Source organism: Neofelis nebulosa, chromosome 12 (assembly GCF_028018385.1).
Source record: "Neofelis nebulosa isolate mNeoNeb1 chromosome 12, mNeoNeb1.pri, whole genome shotgun sequence".
NCBI lineage: Eukaryota > Metazoa > Chordata > Mammalia > Carnivora > Felidae > Neofelis > Neofelis nebulosa.
This window is the reverse complement of record NC_080793.1, coordinates 77,660,978-77,683,664: the sequence shown is the minus strand read 5'-3', so window position 1 is coordinate 77,683,664 and position 22,687 is coordinate 77,660,978. Positions and strand designations below refer to the sequence as shown.

General features: G+C 44.5%; 1 protein-coding gene across 3 annotated transcripts in view; it reads left to right on the top strand.

Annotated features, from left to right (window-relative positions):
• Window positions 1–22,687, top strand: part of PCSK5 (proprotein convertase subtilisin/kexin type 5) — a 452,999-nt gene that overhangs the window by 109,813 nt on the left and 320,499 nt on the right. For all 3 annotated transcript variants that reach the window (XM_058695668.1, XM_058695669.1, XM_058695667.1), the window contains exon 4: window positions 18,780–18,923. In XM_058695668.1, coding sequence (XP_058551651.1) covers window positions 18,780–18,923 — 144 coding nt within the window. The remainder of the gene's footprint in view (window positions 1–18,779; window positions 18,924–22,687) is intronic.

Sequence of the window (22,687 nt, the reverse complement as noted above, 5' to 3'; positions counted from 1 at the left end):
CTTTGCAGTAAAAATAGATTTATTTTTCTGTTGGCCCTATCACAGAAATGGCACATGTCACACCCTTTGTTGCTGTGGGTATTTTATCTTTGGAAATTTTTCGTTTTTAAATTTTTATGTGAAATGTGAAGTGGTTTTTGTTTTGCTCTTCTTCGTTTTAATTTTAAGTGGCGATAGGTGTGGAACCTCAATTTTGCTCTGGCTTACTCTTCTAGGGCTGGGGTTCGTTGCCTGATCCTTACAAATATCTCTCTTCAAAATGAAGGTTCTGTGTTCAGTGACTAAAGGTCAGCTCAGTTATAGCACAATTGTAAAGAACTCAAGGTATAAATTTAATAACACATTTCCCTTGATGTTATCTCACATCTCTTTCTTTAATTTCCTCTGTAACTATTACCGTAATCTCTAATTATACCATTTGTCTCATTCGTCTATTTATAATCTGTCTACTCCAACTTAAGTGTAAATGTAGTGAAGGCCAGACCCTGTTTTCTCATTCCCCGATGGAGACTCAACTTCTAGAAAACATTTAATTAGTATTGGTTGGGAAGTTAAAAACAAACTAATAAAACGTAAGTGAATGAATGAAATGTTGCGACAGTTAACAGATGTGGAGAAATGGTGTAGTGTAACTGCCATTAGTCTAGCTATTATGGGGTAGGGTCATCATGTGTAGATACATGTCCTTCAGAAGGGTTTACAGATAACTCAACTGGGACAGATATACCTTAATGACTAAATCTTACACATACGGTTGAAAACTCTCCAGCTGTTCACGTAAATGAAGAAGCCATCTTTAATTTCCATGTCTGTCGAAACTTCAGGGGCCTGCAGCCCCGAGGACATCTGCCTGCAACTGAATGGGGGACCCCAGTGAGAACCACCTGACTGACCAGTACACTTTTTTGGTTCCACTGTATGTACCAAGCCTATTCTTTGATTATACAAAAACCTAAAGCCTGGCTTATACTTGGGGGATTCACATTACTAGGAAAAAGAAAAGATGTGCGGGTGTCACCCGGGGCTGTTGTGTTGGCGGGAAAGCAAAGGGGAATTCAGATATTGTACGCAACTGCAGCTAGTTATGACCACGTAGGTCTTGACCGCCCTTTCTCTCGATAGGGTTGCTTGATTTTTAGGCATAAGAACTTGACACACCGACACTATTATTCCTTCTTTGGGGAGCTTCTATACCACAATTCCGGTAGGTTGCTTGTGGAAATTGATGCATATGAGGTAATGACTTATTAGAGGGTGTGGCAAGAACCCTTCAGAGCCTTCAGAATGTTCAGCAAGTTGAGTCAGTAATCTCCTACCCAGAGAGATCCGAGGTTAAAATCCGAAAAGGCTGTCTGAAATTCCATATCCCATTAATTTTTATGCGTAATTCCAACAGACTACTCTCATTTGTTCTCTAGTGGTATCTACTTCGTTGCCTTTTCTTGAGACAAAAACACTTTTAATGTTTAAGACCGAACTTCTGGGGCTCCTGGGTGGCTCAGTCGGTTAAGCGTCCAACTTCAGCTCAGGTCACGGTCTCACGGTTCATGAGTTTGAGCCCCCATTGGGCTGTCTGCTCTCAGCACAGAGCCTGCTTCAAATCTCCTGTCCCCCTCTCTCTGCCCCTCCCTCCCTCCCTCCCCACCCCCCGTCTCTCTCTCTCTCTCAAAAATAAATAAACATTGAGAAAACTGAACTTCTGCTGCTCTGTCTGTTAAGTTTTAACAAGTTAAGCTTGTATTTTTTTAGGAGAGTTCAAGTGGTTCTTATTCTGGAAGGGGAGGAGCTTATGCACGAGTTGTGGACATCACTTGAACACGCGTGGATTCGCTGTTACGTGGACCTGATTCTCTCTTCCTCTTCCATTCTTTTGTGTCCTCTCCCTTCTACATATGAATCATTTCGGGGACTTGATCTTGATGGAAAAAATCCTTTAGGAGCATTTGATCTATGGGAATCTATGGGGAGCTGACTTAGGGAAACTGAAGTTGCTTTTACTGTTCAGAAGTTCTGCGGAGTCCTGGAAAGGGGCACACCCTTCAGTAAACATTTTCCAGAAGTCAAAACGTGGTAGGACTTGGAAAGATACTTGCATGTATTGTCTGTATGTTTCCTTGTCTGTCCATCCTCTGTGCCTCCATCCTTCCACACATCTATTTAAAAGAAGCTGATTCTGTGGTCAAACCTCACTGCAGAATGACTGAGGGCTTGGGAAGATCTTGTGTAAGTTTATCCCTGTTCTTTCTCTTTTAAAAAAAAAAAAAAATTAATGTTTTTTATTTTTGAGAGACAGACATAGCATGAGTGGAGGAGGAGCAGAGAGAGAGAGAGAGAGAGAGAGAGAGAGGGAGGGAGACACAGAATCTGAAGCAGGCTCCAGGCTCTAAGCTCTTAGCACAGAGCCCGACGCGGGGCTCGAACTCACGAACTGTGAGATCATGACCTGAGCCGAATTATAACCAACTGAGCCACCCAGCCCCTACTATTATTTTTCATAAGAATATTGCCCTTCATGAAATAAGGTGATGAAGAAACATGTCATATTAGTAAGGCAGGAAGACTGTATTTAACTATCTGCAAAAGATAATCACATTTTTCTTCCCTGACCTTAAATGTCTCCAACATTAGAAACAATTGTTTTCTGTTTTTCCTCAAAATTGCTTTTGTGATTTTGAAAAGATAAACGTAGTGGGGCAGTTGAGTTCTGAAGCCAGTTGATGATACTTATCCAAACCATACCACATCCTACTCATTTTAAAGCATGGGAAAAGTCCTGCCGTCTCCTAGCCCTTCTTGTTGAGATCTTGGTGGAAAAAAGAAAAAAAAAAAAAGTAGACCCGAGTCTCTGAGCCAGATTTATGCATAGAGACCAAGAGGCTGAGGAGTTCTATGCAAGCAGAATTTTGTACACAATGTAAACAAAGAAGTTACGTGTTAGAAAAGAATGAGGCTTGCTCCTTATTAATGTTTGTATAATTATTAAATAATGCAACTCAATTGCTTTTAAAATTCATTTTCATGAGCTCCCACATAGGAATTGTTTCCTGGCTTTATAAGCGCTTAGGGGAAACATTTTAATTGAGATCATCCTTAAGTAAACACAATTTACTGATGTACTAATTACACAATTTGGGCAAAGAGTAGATTACAAATTCTTGGTTTTGGGTCCCTAGTCAGCCAGGAAGAAAGTCACTTGGTAAAACGGAGTTTCTCCTCAACTCATGGGAGAATTTACTGCATGACTAGAAGGAAAGACAATATACAAATGGAGCCATTGACTGAAAAGTGGGGGAGAGTCCCGAAAGGTTCACCTCCATCGTTGCCGTGAGTCACAGAGGAAAACAGACCTGCGCCCCAAGCCCCTCTCCAGCCGGTAGAGATTTCCCGCCAGACCCGTAAGGGGATAATAGCTCGTCTGTCACTGGGTTGTGTCTCTTATGAGATCTTCTGCCAGGACTACTGAACATCATTAATGGTACATTAGCATAATCGCATCCCCAAATGAATATCTGCACTTACATAATTCCTTGTGAAGCCTTCAGTCTCTGCACATTTCCTGTGTTATTTCTTAAATCCTTTCCTTGGCAGAGTCGAATAAGCAGGTGTGCCCTAGTGTGAGCCAATGTGTGGAAGACAAAGATTTCTAGATCTTACTTGAACCTTTTCTGTTACCTGCTACCTGCATAATATGTCTTGACTATGTAGATTATCTTCTGCCTTTTACCCAGCGTTTACTTCTGCTGTCTTAAATAAATATCAATTTGCAAATTATCGAGTATTTTTACTGTGAACTCTACAGGTTATAAAGATACATAATGCAGACTCCATTACTTCAAGTGGCTTGTCATTTCATTGCAAAGATAAAATCCATATATAATCAGAGATTGCTGGTGTGAATGCTGCATGGGGTGAGCAGAGAAAGGCTGGGCTTTCCAGGAAGGGAAGGTTTGAATGAACGCACAGCCATCTTAGAATTTGCTTTAGGGGGTGCCTGGCTGGCTCAGTCTGTAGAGCGTGTGACTCTTTTTTCTTTTTTTTTTTTTTTCTTTATTTTTTTAATTTATATCCAAGTCAGTTAGCATATAGTGCAGCAATGATTTCAGGAGTAGATTCCTTAATGCCCCTTACCCATTTAGCCCATCCCCCCCCTCCCACAGCCCCTCCAGTAACCCTCTGTTTGTTCTCCATATTTAAGAGCAATTGACTCTTGATCTCAGGGTTGTGAGCTCGAGGCCCACATGGGGCGTGGAGACTACTTTAAAAAAAAAAAGAAAGAATTTGCTTTAGAATCACATATGTGATACACTTGGGTATCCTCACTGCTGTTCCTCCCCAATTATCCAGCCAACCCTTCTCTCCCAGATGAGTTCTTCCACTCTAATGCTCCAATTTTCTCCTACCTTTCTGTTTGGCCTTCTTCCCCCCAGGCTAATAACCTCATATGGTCATTAGCTTTTGCTGCATAAAAACCATGCTCAAAACTTTGTGGTTTAAAAAAAAAAAAAAAAAGGCTATGTATTAGATTTGTGATTCTACACATCCTCAGTTGGGCTGAGCTCAGCTGAGCCATTCTCGGGTTTCATATGGCATCACTAATGCATCTGTGAGCCATTCTGGGTCAGCCTGGGGCTCGCTGGCCTAGTGTGCTTTTAACTGGGACAGTTTTTATCTGTTCTGTGTGGTCACTCATCTTTTAGCAGCCTACCATGGCTTGCTCACATGGCCACCAGGAAGGATTGCAAGCGAAAGGGTGTGGAAGCTGTGGGACTGAAGCAGTGTCGCTTTCATTACATTCTTCAGGCTGAAGTGAGTCACCAGGCCGGCCTGGAATCAAAGGGGGAAGAAATGACCTCCTAGCTTGAGGGGAGGCATTCTAAGTGCCATAGGTTTAGGGAGCAATGGAGAGTTGCTTCAGATGCATCTGATAATGACTCCAAATTTTGCTAAGACCATCACGTTTACACACTATATGCTGCCCTGGGGCATTTTTTAACTTTGAGGCAACAAATGGCACCGAATGTTGTCTGTTCACTACCAGATACTGGGGGGGACTCGAGGGGTGAAGATGTTAGTGCTTTACAGACATGAAAGAGATTTTGAGACGGGAAATAGCATGGCGCCAGCATTGTAGGCAGAATGAATTCAGCTGGGGATTTGAGCAGAAAGAAACTTGAGGTCTCCATACACAGTTGCGACAGGCTACTCCTTTACGGATGTCACTCTACTCTCCATACTTTTAAAACTGAAGTCCATATTTTCGTTCTCTCACCAAACTTCTCCCCGTGCTTCCTTTCTCAGCATGCAGTCCTACCGTTTATGTAGTCCAAGCCAAATATCTGAGGGTTCTTGGGTCTTCTCTCCCTCCCCATACTCACTCATCGTTACTAACGGCAGATATTTACGATGCCCGCTGTGTATCGCATACTGTAATGCATTCTCACTAATCTAGGCCACTGTCATCTCTCAGTCACTAGAGCTGCCCCCCAATTAGTTGGTCTCCGTGCTCTCCATATTGTTTGTTTGTTTGTTTGTTTGTTTTTTTAAGTAGGCTTCATGCCCAGTGTGGAACCCAATGCAGGTCTTGAACTTGAATCGTGAGATCAAGACCTGAGCTGAGATCAAGAGTCGGACACTTCGCTGACTGAGCCACCCAGACACCCCTCCTTTATGTTCTGTAGATTCCACGGTGACCTTTTAAAACTAAATGTCCTTTCAATTGGCATATAATTACTGAACTTCTATGTGTTAGACTCTGTGGATACAGAAATCAATAAGGCAAAGTGGCTGCCTTCCTGGAGCTTATAATCCAGTGTGGGAGACATGTGATGAAGAGACAAGTTGATATATAATATAGTAGTTATGAGTGCTATGAAGAAGACGAAATGAGAGCCAAGGGTAGAGAATGACCCAGAATACTACTTCAGATCGATTGATTAGGGAGAATCTCTCTTGGGAGTTGAGAGTTGGACATTAGATAGGGAACCATGTGGGTATGTGAGTGAGCGAAGCAGCATATCAAGTATCACAGCCTTGGGATAGGAGTGGTGTTGGGATGGAAAACAGTGGTGTAGTGGAAGAGATGGGGCAAGAGGTCAGGAAGATGGTTTCGCATTAGGCCATGGAATGAACTTGGTAATTACTGAAAATGTGAGGGAAAGTCATTGGAACTTGAGAATGATGGGGAACGTTTATTGAGATCAGTCTGCTATAGTTGACAATGATCACTGTACTGCCACCTAGAGAATAGACTGTAGAGGCTTAGGAGATGAAAGTTGGAATCTGTGTGTAGCCCTGAAGATGGTGGGATTAGGTCAGGTTCAAGAGCGCTTTCGAAGGATCTGCTATAGGAGTCAGAAGGGAAAAATCAAGCGTTTTCCTTTGGAAGTGCTTTGGAATTAAATTTCAGATGCATTTTAGGCATCCAAACCACGTTAATGCCTATCTTAAAACCCTTCAATGATTTTACATTGAATTATGATAAAACTCAAACAAACAAACAAGCATGGCTTATTTTTTTTTAATATATGAAATTTATTGTCAAATTGGTTTCCATACCACACCCAGTGCCCAACCAAAAGGTGCCCTCCTCAATACCCATCACCCACCCTCCCTCCCTCCCACCCCCCATCAACCCTCAGTTTGTTCTCAGTTTTTAAGAGTCTCTTATGCTTTGGCTCTCTCCCACTCTAACCTCTTTTTTGTTTTTCCTTCCCCTCCCCCATGGGTTCCTGTTAAGTTTCTCAGGATCCACATTAAGAGTGAACACATATGGTATCTGTCTTTCTCTGTATGACTTATTTCCCTTAGCATAACACTCTCTAGTTCCATCCATGTTGCCACAAAAGGCCAGATTTCATTCTTTCTCATTGCCACATACCACTCCATTGTGTATATAAACCACAATTTCTTTATCCATTCATCCGTTGATGGACATTTAGGTTCTTTCCATAATTTGGCTATTGTTGAGAGTGCTGCTATAAACATCGGGGTACAAGTGCCCCTATGCGTCAGTACTCCTGTATCCCTTGGGTAAATTCCTAGCAGTGCTATTGCTGGGTCATAGGGTAGGTCTATTTTTAATTTTTTGAGGAGCCTCCACACTGTTTTCCAGAGTGGCTGTACCAGTTTGCATTCCCACCAACAGTGCAAGAGGGTTCCCGTTTCTCCACATCCTCTCCAGCATCTATAGTCTCCTGATTTGTTCATTTTGGCCACTCTGACTGGCGTGAGGTGATATCTGAGTGTGGTTTTGATTTGTATTTCCCTGATGAGGAGCGACGTTGAGCATCTTTTCATGTGCCTGTTGGCCATCCAGATGTCTTCTTTAGAGAAGTGTCTATTCATGTTTTCTGCCCATTTCTTCACTGGATTATTTGTTTTTCGGGTGTGGAGTTTGGTGAGCTCTTTATAGATTTTGGATACTAGCCCTTTGTCCGACATGTCATTTGCAAATATCTTTTCCCATTCCGTTGGTTGCCTTTTAGTTTTGTTGGTTGTTTCCTTTGCTGTGCAGAAGCTTTTTATCTTCAGAAGGTCCCAGTAGTTCATTTTTGCTTTTAATTCCCTTGCCTTTGGGGATGTGTCGAGTAAGAAATTGCTACGGCTGAGGTCAGAGGGGTCTTTTCCTGCTTTCTCCTCTAGGGTTTTGATGGTTTCCTGTCTCACATTCAGGTCCTTTATCCATTTTGAGTTTATTTTTGTGAATGGTGTGAGAAAGTGGTCTAGTTTCAACCTTCTGCATGTTGCTGTCCAGTTCTCCCAGCACCATTTGTTAAAGAGACTGTCTTTTTTCCATTGGATGCTCTTTCCTGCTTTGTCAAAGATGAGTTGGCCATACGTTTGTGGGTCTAGTTCTGGGGTTTCTATTCTATTCCATTGGTCTATGTGTCTGTTTTTGTGCGAATACCATGCTGTCTTGATGATTACGGCTTTGTAGTAGAGGCTAAAGTCTGGGATTGCGATGCCTCCTGCTTTGGTCGTCTTCTTCAAAATTACTTTGGCTATTCGGGGCCTTTTGTGGTTCCATGTGAATTTTAGGATAGCTTGTTCTAGCTTCGAGAAGAATGCTGGTGCAATTTTCATTGGGATTGCATTGAATGTGTAGATAGCTTTGGGTAGTATTGACATTTTGACAATATTTATTCTTCCAACCCATGAGCACGGAATGTTTTTCCATTTCTTTATATTTTCTTCAATTTCTTTCATAAGCTTTCTATCGTTTTCAGCATACAGATCTTTTACATCTTTGGTTAGATTTATTCCTAGGTATTTTATGCTTCTTGGTGCAATTGTGAATGGGATCAGTTTCTTTATTTGTCTTTCTGTTGCTTCATTGTTAGTGTATAAGAATGCAACTGATTTCTGTACATTGATTTTGTATCCTGCAACTTTGCTGAATTCATGTATCAGTTCTAGCAGACTTCTGGTGGCATCTATCGGATTTTCCATGTATAATATCATGTCATCCGAAAAAAGTGAAAAGAACAGTCACGGTCTGGCCCCAGCTAACCTCTGCAGTCTTGTCTCTTTCCATTTTTTTCTTCACCCACTGCTTACTGTCTGTATCCTCCAGCGGTTCTGAATTTCTTTGCGTTCCTTTGCCACTCCAGTCTCTCTTCGAATTTTTTTTTTACATTCATTTATTTTTGAGAGGCAGAGAGAGACAGAGCACAAGTGCAGAAGGGGCAGAGAGAGAATGAGACACAGAATCCGAAGCAGGTTCCAGAGCCTGAGCTGTCAGCACAGAGCCCAGTGTGGGGCTCGAACTCGCAAACCGTGAGATCATGGCCTGAGCCAAAGTCGGATGCCCAACCGACTGAGCCACCCAGGTGCCACCCAGCGTCTCTTTGATTATTCCAATGCTTACCCCAAATAAACATGTCCTTTCCACCCCTTGCCTGCCCTCTGGCTACTCAGCTCGTGTTTGGGGGCTCAGATTAAATGTCATTTTCTCCAGGAAGTACACTCCCCCTTTCCTGTCTTCCCCCTGACTGGGTTCCATGTTCCCATTCTACCCCGGCAACCCCCATTATAATGCTTAGCAGGTGTTTTTGTGAAATTTCTTGCCTGTCAGACGGACGAGACTTGAAGGGACCTGAGCACAGGGACAGTGTCTGAGTCAGTAGGGTGACCAGAATATAGTACGAGCTTGATCAAAATACTTTTTTTTAAAGGACAGGGGCATAGATTGGAAGTATAAGATGGGTTAGAAAGGTAAAGAGTAGCGGAGCGGAGCCAACAGCCCGAACTTCAAGGCTCTGTGGAAATCGGAAGCCACGTGGAATGACGACAGGAAAGGAGGAGAAGGAGGCAGAGGCTGCACACCCAGGTTTCCCAAACCTGACTGATTTTAGACGTGATGTATTTGAGAATGATGGGAAGCCTGGCAGTGCAATGGGCTATACATGTACAGTGGAGCTTGGTCTCAGTGTCTCAGAAACACCCAGTAAGTTTTAGAGATCGTGGTTACCCTTTAGCAACACCACAAGATGATACAGCTGAAATCTGTTCTCTAAACACTATGACAGGGCACATGGCAGTTCCATAAAGGAGAAGAGATTTGTTTGTTGGCTTACTGGTTTTTGCTTTGTTACGTATTTTTAGGATTGAAAGGTTTCTTTTTTTAAATGTTTATTCATTTTTGAGAGAGAGAGAGAGAGAGAGACAGAGAGACAGACAGGGACAGAGGATCCGAAGGAGACCTTGCACTGACACCGGTGAGCCCAATGCGGGGCTCAAACTCAAGAACCAGGAGATCATGACCTGAGCTGAAGTCAGACGTTTAACTGACTGAGTCCCCCAGGCGCCCTGGGACTGAAAGTGTTTCATTCAAGCTGTGGCAGGTTAGGAAAGAATCAATGAGGATCACAGAGTTAACAAGCGAGAGAAAGGTTGTCCACTCAGCTGGACCGCCCAGTTATCCTTTGGCTATTCTGCCTCAATTCCTCTTTTTTTTTTCCCCCAAGACCATATATATATTTTTAGAGTCATTTTAGCTTCACACTAAACTTGAGAGGAAGGTCCAGAGATTCCCCATATACCTCCTGCCCCAATACATGCCTAGCTGCCTACATCATCACCAGCTCCCCCCAGAGTGGTACCTTTGTTACAGTTGATGAACTTACATTGATGCGTAATTGCCCCAAGTCTGTGGTTTGCATTAGGGTTCTCCCTTGGTGTTATACAGTGTGTGGTTTGGGACCGATGTATAATGACACGTATCCACCATTAAGAGTATCACGCGGAGTATTTTCACTGCTCCCCAAATCCTCTGTGTTCTACTTATTCGTCCTTCCATCCCCAATCCCTGGCAACCACTGATCTTTCTACTGCCTACATGGTTTTGCCTTTTTCACAGTGTCCTATAGTGGGAATCATCCCGTATATAGCCTTTTCAGATTGGCTTCTTTCACTTAGTGATGTGCAGGGAAGTTTCCTCCATGTCTTCTCATGGCTTGATAGTTCATTTCTGTTTAGTGTTGAGGAACGTTCCATTGTCTGGATGCATCGCAGTTGGTTTAGTCCATAACCTGAAAGCCATCTTGGTGGCTTCTAAGTTTTGGCATTTATGAATAAAGCTGCTGTAATAAGCATCCATGTGCAGCGTGTGCGTATGTGTGTGTACGTAAGTTTTCAACTCCTTAGGTAAACGCCAAGGAGTGTAACTATTGTATGGAAAGAGGAGGTTTAGTTTGTAATATACTGCCAAACTGTCTTCCAAAGTGGCTACATGTTGCATTCCCGCCAGCGATGAATGAGAGTTCCCGTTGCTGGACATCCTCACCAGCATTTGCTGGCGTCGGTGTTCTGGATTTCGGCCATTCTAATAGGTGGGTAGTTGTATCTCATTTTTATTTGCATTTTTCTGCTGACAAATGACGTGGAACATCTTTTCATATGCTTGTTTGCCCTCTGTATCTCTTCTTTGGCAAGGTGTCCGTTAAGGTCTCTGGCCATGTTTTAATAAGGTGGTTTGTTTGTTTTTAATTGTTGAGTTTAAGAGTTCTTTGTGTATTTTGGATGTGTTCTTTATTAGATGTGTCTTTTGCAGATGTTTTCTTCCAGTCTGTGGCTTGTCTGCTCATCGTCTTGATATTGCCTTTCACGGAGTGGAAGTTTTTAATTTTGATGAAGTTCAGCTTTTCAGTCATTTCTTTCATGGATTGTGCCTTTGGTGTTGTAAAAACTGAGAATAAACTGAAGGTTGATGGGGGGTGGGAGGGAGGGGAAAGAGGGTGATGGGCGTTGAGGAGGGCACCTGTGGGGATGAGCACCGGGTGTTGTATGGGAACCAATTTGACAATAAATTTCATATTAAAAAATAAAAAAAAATAAGAAGGCGTCATGGTACCCAAGGTTGTCTAGCTTTTCTCCTGTGTTATCTTCCAGGCATTTTGGTTTTGTATTTTACACTTAGGTCTCTGATCCACTTTGAGCTAATTTTTGGGAAGGACGTAAGGTCTGTGTCTACATGTACTTTTTTCTTTTTTTCTTAATGTTTATTTTATTTATTTATTTATTTATTTATTTTGAGAGCGAGAGAGAGAGAGAGAGAGAGCAGGGGAGAGGCAGAGAGAGAGAGGGAGACATAGAATCTGAAACAGGCTCCAGTCTCTGAGCTGGCAGCACAGAGCCCCACGTGGCTCGAACCCACGAACTGCGAGCCAAAGTCAGACATTTAATTGACTGAGCCACCCAGGCGCCCCTAGGTATACTTTTTTCACGTGGAAGCCCAGTTGTTCCAGCACTGTTTATTGAAAAGACTGTGTTTGGCCCCTTGTATTGCCTTTACTGCTTTGTCAAAATCAGTTGGCTATACTGACTCAACTTCTTGATCCTCCGTTATGAGTAGAATTCTCAGAACTGGATTTCTTCTCGTTTTCCTCTGTATAAGCATTTTTATATCCCACAGCCTTTATACTCCTAACATCTGCTCTTCTCTGATGTTTCTTTGGTATTATGTGGGACATCCTTGAGATTTTGTAACTGGGAAACGATCCTCCGTCAGAATTATAGTAGATGTTGAACCATGATTCTCGAAGGGCTGGAATATTGGTGTAAATGTGTGGAATAAAAAAAATGTGTGATGATTCCTAGGAGATTCCTAGGAGGCCATCTGACCAATGTAAAAGAGAATAGTTGGACACTGCTCTCTACTCCTTCACCTCATCCCTAGTCTCTAGACCCACAGCCACAAATGTAAAAGATTCAGGTCCTCCCAGCCACCCATGCAAACGTTCAGTTGCCCTTTCAAGTTTGTATGATCTATATTTCCAGACAATGAAGAAAACCGTTATCTTACTATTTTGTGGTAGTCTCTCTGTCTCTCTCTGTCTCTCTCTCTTTTTTAATTTTTTAAATTTATTTTTTTTTTATTGTTTATTATTTTTGGGAGAGAGAGAGAGAGTGTGTGTGTGTCTGAGAGCAAGCAGGGGAGGGGCAGAGAGAGAGAGGGAGACACAGAATTGGAAGCAGTCTCCAGGCCCTGAGTGCTCAGGACAGAGCCCGACGCTGGGCTCAAACTCACAGACTGTGAGATCATGACCTGAGCTGTAGTCGGCCGCCCAACTGACTCAGCCACCCAGGCGCCCCTCTCTCTTTCTCTTTCTAACTAGTGTTCTTTTCTTAACTATTAGGAACACTCATGTCTCCTATATCTGTGCTCTCATCAACAACATGATTGCAATAACAGAAGCATTTGTTATGTACTTTATCTTCTTTAATCTTTATGGCAGTTCTCTGCATTCAAACTCCAAGTCGGGTTTAAGAATGTAGGAGAACTTGACAAAATCACGTAGCTGGAAGGTAGCAGAGGTGGGGTTTAACTTTTCCTCTTCTGAATCCCCCAGCTGCAATAGTTGCTATGCCAAGTTTGGTGTTACTGAAACATATTGGGCTTCCTTGGAATTTCTGGAAAATCCACAAATTGAATAATCATCCTTGAATAATTGGACATTGGATCTGTTTTGGCCAGGGGCATCCTTCGCCCCCCCCCCCCCACCATGTGTTTGATAACAAAGGATTTGAAATTCATCAAATTGACTCCTAATAGTAACCGTCTTAGGACTTCCCTAGCTGAATTGAGATTTTAAATTTTTTTTTTTCAACATTTTTTATTTTATTTTTGGGACAGAGAGAGACAGAGCATGAACGGGGGAGGGGCAGAGAGAGAGGGAGACACAGAAGCGGAAACAGGCTCCAGGCTCCGAGCCGTCAGCCCAGAGCCCGACGCGGGGCTCAAACTCACGGATGAATTGAGATTTTAAAAAAATCTGTGAAGTCCTCTTTGGTTTTGGAGTCACAGAACCTCTATTTCATGTATCCCAAGAAGAGCCCGTCAGCTTATGGCCACAAAAGTCCAAAGTCCAACTTCTTCAGGTAGCCTTGAGAAAGGAAGGGTAAAGAAAGATCCTCTCCAAATAAATGCAAGAAGTAGTAAAATGATTGTCTGAAAACTGTGAAGGGGACAAGTATGCCTGGGTACTTATCAGTAGTTCCCAAGTACTGGGAAGCAGATGTCAGACCCGCTGGAAGGGACAGCGTCATCGGAAATGGAGCAAGGCCAACAGTGGAGTGAGTCGTTCCTGTGGTTTGTTGGCTCTGCCTTCTAAGAGCTCATGAGAGCTTATTATTAGAGATTCAGGGATTTTGTGAGCGTGCTTTAAGACTGCACATGATGTGAGGATCTACACCATGGAAATTGGCAAACGCTACAAATCAGGGACTTTTTTTAAGTTTACTTTTTTTAGTAATCTCTGTACCCAATGTGGGGCCTGAACTCACAGCTCTGATTGAGGTCTTATGTACTTCTGACCAAGCCAGGCATGTAGCCCAAGCTTCCTTTTTTTTTTTTTTTTTTTTCTTTTTTTATTAAAGAATTGATTTACCAGCAATCATTGGCTATTTAGTAAAGAGGTGAGCCCTGTGTCATTGAAACTATTAAAATTAAAATTGAAAATATTAGGTGATTTCCTAAAAGATGTGTTGGAATAAGTAGGATTAGGAAAAATTAGGTCCCTAAAGTCTTACTCATCTGTATTCTACCTTATCACTGGAATGCATTGATCACAGTGCTAAGGCAAGTGAGATTTGTGATTTGAATTCCTTTACTGGTGCTCCATTGTCCAACATCTACTCCTTATCTACTCATGGATTTGTGTGTGTTGTGACTTCCTCTAAGCCCCTTCTGTTTTAACGGAAGAGTTTCCATAGCCCTATGGTCTGGTGTCAGACAGCTTCCTTTTGAATCCTCATGTTAATATTGACCAGCGGTGTGAACTCAGAGGGGTTACCTAGGCTGATTAAGCCCCATTTTTTTTTTAATCTGTTAAAAGCAGATGATAAAAGGACCGCCTTCAAACAGTTGTTCTGAGCCTTAGACCACAAAAAGTGATTAGTCCAATGCTTGGCCATGGTAAGGATCTTGTAGGTGTCAGTTATATTTCCCTTAAGGGAGTATCGATTCTAGTGTTTGTTTTTTGTTTGCAATTTCTTGCATCTTTTGGACTCCACGTTCTACAAAGAATTTCAAGTATGTGCACACTTTACTCAGTTGACTAGATGGGTTTCTGAATTTGTCTGTGAAGCAGAATTTTTATGTATTTCTTTATTAACACTATGTTGTCAGAGATGCAGTCTTATCAGCCACTGTGCTGGTAACAGTGAACAGTAGATGACTTCAATGTTAATGGCTCTTGGGAGCATATAATTTGGCAGGCCAGTGAAGACCCTCAGAACTTGGAGAAGTTTAAAAAGAATGACGTTGAGAGTAGCCCTCTGCCCCTCCCCCCCCCCCCCCCAACAATGGTGAGGACATAGCAAAGGTGTTTATTTTCAGGATAAACTGTTCTTTCGATGAGCAAACACTGTGATGCGTTTATGAGGACACAAGAAAAGCAGACACACGCAGAGTGGTTTATAAGCAGAATGGCTCATAACCCTGGTGTGGAAAAGGCCATTTCTAGAAACTCACAGAGCAAACTCTTTAAAATTTCATTCCTAAAAAGAATAAAAGCTTTTATGGATGAGGAAGTGGGAGACATAGGTGGCAATCATTGTTTCTGCAGGTATGTTCCCTTTTGTGTTGTGTCTAAATATTGAGTCACCTGTGCATAGACCATCATGGAAAGGCAGTATATTATTCAGAACTGAAGGTGCATACGTTTATTATAAACAATTCATGTTGCATACACTGCACACATAATGTGGTTTTCATCAACTTCGGATAGCTAGAAGGGTCTGACTGGCCTCTTTTGTGAATACTGGTCTATGGACTGCATGTGTGGTAACAATTTCAAAAACCAGTCTTTAGGCTCAGCTCTGGCAGAGATCTCAATGTGATTGACTATGAGGAAATCGTGGCTATTCTAAGTCCCTTTTGCCTTTGGGCGATGCCGTAACACAGATTCACATCAAGTAGAGACCGGTTTAAAGACCATCTCAACAAGGCAGTTAAGGAAGAGTTTAATTCTCATCTTTGGTCATTGTTGACTCACATCAACATTTTCCAGTCTTTGCTCTTTGGATACCTTGGTTGTATGAAGCAACCGTATCAGGAACATGTTTGGAAGTCTGGAACACTTAAAATATGTGTTAAAGGGGCTCCTGGGTGGCTCAGCCTGTTAAGCGTCCGACTTCAGCTCAGGTCATGATCTCATGGTCCATGAGTTTGAGCCCCGCGTCGGGCTCTGTGCTGACAGCTCAGAGCCTGGAGCCTGCTTCGGATTCTGTGTCTCCCTCTCTCTCTGCCCCTCCCCCATTCATGCTCGCTCTCTCTCTCTCTCTCTCTCTCTGTCTCTCAAAAATTAATAAATATTATATATGTATATATGAACATGTGTTAAAAATCTAAAGATCCCATTCAGAATTTAGGGTTCTGCTTTAAGGGTCCTCTGACCTAATTACTCATTTGCAAGAAACACTCCAGGCTCTGATTTATTTTTTCCTTTGACGTTTTGGCTCCTTGCTGTATTAGATTATCCAAATGAAAGTATCAATTGGATATTTCCTCTCCTTCCCCTTCCATGTTGGCAGATGAAAAGAAGAAAAGGTGGCACAAAAATATTTAATCTGTTAAAGTCAGATTCAACGGAAGCAGAGGTGGAAGAAAGAAACCTAATTGCTTCACTTTTAACACACATGTTTTCCATAGACGGCTGGTTTTCTTCAATTTTCATAATTACAATTTCAGGCAGCATCCCTCCACTCCAGGATGGTTATCCCATTTGTGGGTTACCCATTTCCTGCGCATTTCCTTCCTCCAGCCCACCTCTTGGCCACATTAACATTATTTCATTTCGCAAACGATACCACAGGTGGCCAGAACAGGTTTTGAAAAAGAGAAAATGAAATGGAAACCTGTCAAGGTTGCTTTGTGTTACATTACAGTGTTCGGTGAGGAGAGGCCCACACTCTTGGCCAGAATGAGACTTCTGGACCACGGAGGCACTTCGGAAATCTACACTGTTCCTTTCGTGATCGTCTCCGTTAACCGAGGATTAGCTGGCTAGATATCTCCGACGAGGTCCGAGCAGAGAGTTTAATCGCGGCGGTGCACTTGGAAATAAGGTTGAGGATGTGCCCTCACTTCTGGCATGTGACCAGCACGATATTGCCTGAAATCCTAGGTCGGGCTTCGTTTAATGCATAGTCTTGTAGGGGCTCACAATCCATAAGACAAAGTCCACACACAAGAGGCAACAGTCAACAACGATTCAACAGAATATAGCAAGTAGGAGTCGGATTGCGTAGGGCAGCATGTGTTTGTGTATGTGTCTGTCTGTCTCCACCTCTGAGTTCAGGGCAGGAGAAGAGAGAGACGAGGAGGGCTGAAGGACATGAGAAGTCTCTGTGGGAAGAGGTGGGTGCTGAGGTGTGCCTGGAAAACTGGGGGCAGGTGGGGAGAACGGAATTTGGGTCAGTGCCGTAGTAGAGTGTGTGTGTGTGTGTGTGTGTGTGTGTAGGACCTCGCGTGTCCGAAAGAAGTCCAGACGGTGAGAAAAAGAGACAAGTGTTCATAAAAGAGATGAGCCCCCGTTCTTTGTGAAACTGATGCTATCTGTGGTGAAAAATGGGCGTGCCCTTTGTTAGAATGAATCCACTACTCAGGTGTGTTTGTAGCAGTCAATAAAAGGCAGCCTCATTTGGAGAATAAATTTGCAAATTCATGTCACGGGCTGTTAGAGGTATCTGTCTCTCGTTAGCGTCGAATTTTGATGGATGAAGTTTGGAGAGAGGTGCGCGTCCATTTACTCAGCGTGCAGTTAGTACAAAAGCCCGGTCATGGATGGTCTGACCTCGCTCCCCCTTCTGATTGGCTGTCTTCCAAGCCATTCTTTCCCTTGGTCTCCAAGCTTCCGCCCTACGCCACCTTGTTTCTCGTTCTTCAATGTGCTAAGCTGTCTGCCGTCTTATATTACCCTTGCATCTATCGTGTCCTTTACTGACACGCTTAGCTGTAGGCTCTGGGCAGAGCAGCCCTTTCTCACCAATCAGGCATCAGGTCTGATTTCACTTCCTGAGACCAAGGGCCCCACCTCCCATCCCGCCTAGAGTTGTGTGCATGGGCCCTCGGCATTCACCCTCGTATCACCCTCTTGAATTCCTTTAAAAGCCACGGAGGGCTCTGAATGGTGTTACTTATTTTTTTCTTCATTACCTGTGTCTGTCTCCTCCTTAGAGGGGTCATCAGAACAGGGACCTCATCTGCCTCGTTCGCCGCCATACCCCGGGGGGGAGTAAGTGCTCAATAAAACGTACGCCACGCAAGTCCATGGCAGCCGGATCTCCATTATGCCCAGAGCCTCCTCCGGAGCTTGCATTTTCTTCCCCTTCGTGAAGATCCAGAATGGTAGGATCCGGGGTGGCATTAAGTCACAGCACGTCTTTGTCCCTTTGTTTCCCTACCGAGGAAACAACGCCACTCAGAGGGACCTTGGAGAGAGAGACGCTCCGAGGAGGCAACTGTATGGGTTGGGCAAATGCTGGCCTGTCAGGAGGAGGCCCTGGGTCAATGCATTTCTTGATGTATTTATATGTTGTAGCCATTGTGGAATGAAATGACGATACGTAACGTGCTGAGCGTCCGTGTTTCTCCGGCCTGCCCTCTGAAGCCCTCACACGCCTTTCCTGTGCGTGTTACCTGTCCGGACTCTTCTTTCCCTTCTCAAAGCGCCGCTGACTGAGTGTGTTTGCCCCCTACGTATTTTGGTACGACCGCCGTGGTGAATTCATCAAAAGCAGCTCAACAAAACTGTTATTTTTCTTCCCGTCCGTGAGTTTCTCATGGTAGCACACCTCTGGCTGACACTGTCCAGAAGCTGCCTGAGTTCTCATTTTTTTTTTTTTTTTTTTTTTGGCTAGCCTGGTTTCCAGGTGCCTGGGGAAGAAATTATAAAGTACATGTTCTTTAGTTACCTAGGTTGAGTTTATAAATGAAATGTCACCATGCCTTTCCGTGTGCCATCGATTCATGCTAACAATCAAGTGATACTTCCGTTATTCTGCTGTCGGGATATACTTTCTTTTATTCCATTTTTCCCAAAGGATGTATGGTATTTGGACGGGGCAGAGCCGGCAGGAGAGATTTCTCTTTCACTTGCCTTCCCCACATCCACCCTTCCCACTTCCTCCTGTTACTGTGCTAGAGGCCCGTGCTCCTGCTCTGCAGGCAGGCACCGGATTTCTGCTAACTCGGTGCACGATCTCGACCCGCAGATGATTCGCGCACCTTCCAGTTATCGGTAACCCGCGCGGTCTGATTCTCCGTCTTCCTTCCGTAGCACTGCAGCGACAACACGCATCCCTGCCAATCAGACATGAATATCGAAGGAGCCTGGAAGAGAGGCTACACGGGAAAGAACATCGTGGTGACCATCTTGGACGATGGCATCGAGAGAACCCATCCGGACCTGCTGCAGAACTATGTGAGTTTGGGCTGTGGTCGGAGCCCCTCCCCTCCCCCGTGGAAACAAGGGGACTCTTGTCAGGATTAGCAAAAAGGGGGGCTATGGTGGGAAAATGCAGCTAACGGAGACGGTAGGCTCCGAGTAGTGTTTTCGTCTTAGACGAGCCACGCCCTCCGAACGCGGGAAGCAGGAGACCCCGCTTTCCACTTGCAGGTGCCTTTGATGTTCTGATGACAAAATGCAGGTGAGAAGGCAGCAGAAACCCCCACCACCAACACCAGTCACCACTGACAATGACCGCTCTTCTCAGTGATCCGTCCACGCAGCCAGGCAACGCGCTCTGTCTCTTGTATAGAGAAAAGCGGGCTTAGAACTTTTCTCAAGTTATCCAGCCGGTCCCTTTCTTCCTCTCCGTTTTCACAGGACAGTAATGATCACGTTCCTACTACTCCTAGGAAGCAGCAGTCAGTTCCTTAGGAAGGAATAGTGATTCCAGGACTCCTGGAGAGTATAGGGTGAGCCCAAGACCACGCACCTAGTGAAAGTGCTGAGGCTCAGTACTTGCCCTGAAAATCCTGGTTTCGACACCCGGTGCCCACCGAACACTGGGGTCAGTTTCTGCCCCTAGGGCCTCTGGGTCCCCTTTACCACCGTGATATCCACTGCCTGGAAATGTATCAGTGAACCCTCTGTCCTCTACTCTCCAAGATCATTCCTTCCATTGGCTTCCCCTTTGCAAGTTTTGTCGAAAGTGCCACAATTATCTCGCCACAATGCCATTCTCTATCTGGCCTCAATTTGTGTTGCCTGACACCTTAGGGTTCTCTTTGAAATATTTCTTCTGGTACAGAGAGCCCGCAACGATCCCCCACTAATCTGCAGATACAGCCCTGATTCCCATGCAGGCTCAGCAGAAACTCCAGGTGGATCCCACTCAGACCCATGTCTTCTGACTTTCCCTCAGACCTCTTTTCTGTTGCCACCCAGAAGCACTGATACCCCTGTGTGGCTCGTAACCCTTCAGCTGCTTTCACCCACCTTCCCTCTCCCTTCCTCCCCCCTTCCTTTTGATTCCAAAGATCGGGTCGCGTTGAGTCTTCCTAAGTTATATTTTCATGTCGGTGTTGAAGAAACGTTTTCTCTTAAAATTGGTGACTTTTCTGTCCGCTTGCAAGCTTCCTCTCCTGTCCCCGGGAATACAAGCAGCTCTAAATCATGGCGAAGTCAGCTGCCCCTTGCAGAACCCTTATTGACCCAAAAGGAGGAAAAGTCGTGGGCCAGGGTGGGAAGCCTTGTCCCCCGCTTGCAGAGGGGACCCACCCCGAGCTATGTGAGTGGGAGGACCATATCGCTTCAGACTTTTGCTTTCCGAGTTCCGGTTCATGACTTCAGCAGGCCCAGCCTGTCACACTGTGCCCTGAGCTGGCAGAGAATTGCGAGACGGGGCGTGCCCGTAGATTCCCCATGCGCGTTAGCACAAAGGACTTGTCCTCCCGGTGTGCCTGTTGCCTCTCTCTCTCTCTCTCTCTTGTTCCTCAGTCACTCGTGGGCACAGAGTGGCCCTGAGGAATGTTGTCTTGGGCTCACTCAGAAAGGACCTGACCTTTTCCCTGAGGCCCATTTCAGAGACAGGGTTATGATGCCTTCTTGAAATCTCATCTCCCTGTATCTCTGTCTCCTTCGGCATGGAAAGGCCTGGCTTCTGGGCACCCCGGGGATCACCGTGCCCCTGTGCCCCCGTGACCATTTCTCCTCCGCGTCTCTCTCTTACCTACTGACAAACCATTTCGGGAGAAACGGCCCCATCCTCCGCAACGTTGCCTTCTCATGTGCTCCGTCTCACGTCATGACACTTAAATGGATTTTCCTGAAGAGACTCCATTTTTATCTCTGCAAACAAAAGACCTCCGAGTCACTCCCTTGGCGCCTCCGAAACCAGCTCTGGCTCACAGTCACCCCTGTCTCTGACTAGGAAGACCTTCCTTCACACGCAAACCCCCCCCCCCCCCCCGCCACGTGTCGCCTTGCGCCGGAACCTTCCCTCACGGTGTCCCACCCCGTTACCCTTTTGGTTTCAAAAAAAATTCCGCCAAGGGACTTCACGGATTAATTTTTTACAATGAAATGTTGAAACGATCGCCCCGAAACTAGAGGACTGTCCCTCGGGTTAAAAAAAGAGAGAGGGAGGAACTGCAAATTCATTTAGTTCTTATTTGAACGAAACATTTGAGCGGCTGCTCTCACCCTGCCGCCGAGCACACCCAGACATCTCTGTCTCTTCACAGCAAAGAATTTGAGAGCTAAAAAGAAATTTCGGTTCAGTCTCCTCGGATGATAGGAGAGAAATGGAGGCCTGAAGGCCACAGTGAGTGAGCCCGGGTCCTAGAAGAGAACAGAACTGTGGGTACCTCTCTCAGCAGAGAAGTCTTTCCTGTCACGCACAGTGTGCTTTTTATAGGGTGTTCCTGCTCCCCTCCGCCTAGGAATGTATTTGCGTAAACACAGATAGCTTTACTCTAATTGCGATTGCATTCCTTGCCTTTTTTCATTTTTTCCTCCTGGAAAGAATGCTCCAGAATGTATCTGTGATTAGCGGTACCGGTGCCTTCTCAGTTTGTCTTGATGTTGGAGCTGGTGAAGTGTAGAGAAAAAGCCCATTGGATGGGGGGTCGGGGGGTAGGCAGATGGCCCGGGCTCCAGTCTTGGTTCCACAGGCTGGTTTGTTTTACGCCTTTGGCCAAGTTACTTAACCTGTCTTAGGCCTCTGTTTCCTTACGAGGAAAATCAGGAAGTTATACTCGATGCTCTAGTGACCACTGCGGGGGGGGGGGGGGGGGGGGGGGCTACGGGGCCGCCTTTGTACGAGAAGCAGGGACTTACCGACCACCTTTATATGTCCTGTGTCTTTTGCTTAATTTCTCCAAACATCAGACCCTATGTACCACAAGTTAGTTTCAGAAACAAGAGCCTTGATAAAGATAGAGAACAAAGATGACATTTACTTTTACCAATACTGTAGACATTACCCAAAAGCATCGGAAAATCCAGAGCATTCTAAATTAGTGCTACCTACAGTGATATAAATGTGAGTGATGAAATAAGCCGGTAATTTCTTTTTGGGAATTTAGAAATTTAGAAATTTGGAGATTTTTCACAATTGCTTTTAAAAGTGAACAGATCTAGGGGCGCCTGGGTGACTCATTTGGCTGAACGTCTGACTCTTGACTTCAGCTCAAGTCATAATCCCAGGGTCACGGGATCAAGCCCTGCGTCGGATTGATCCATACTCAGTGCAGTGCCTGCTTAGGCTTCTGTCTGTCTGTCTCTTTCTCTCTCTGCCCCCCACTTGCACTCAGTCTCTCTCTCTCTCTCTCTCTCTCTAAAATAAAAACAAATAATAAAAAATAGAAGCAAACAAGGGAACCTGGGTGGGTCATCTGGTTGAGTGTCCAGTTCCAGTTTTGGGCTCGGGTCATGATCTCGCAGTTCGTGAGTTCGAGCCCCATGTTGGGGCTCTGTGCTGGCACAGAGCCTGCTTGGGATTCTCTCCCTCCCCCCCCCCCCCCACCCCCCGCTTACTCACTCACTCTCTCAAAAAGAAATGAATAAACTTAAAAATCTAAAAAAAATAATTAAAAATAAAAGCGAACAGATCCAACTTTGATTTCACGGCTACTTTGGTCTTCTTTTGAAGCCTTGACATATAATAAAACTTTGTTCATTATTTTGGTTGGAGCAAAAGGTGATTGGGTACTACCGAAAAGTCTGAGGTACAGATTCTT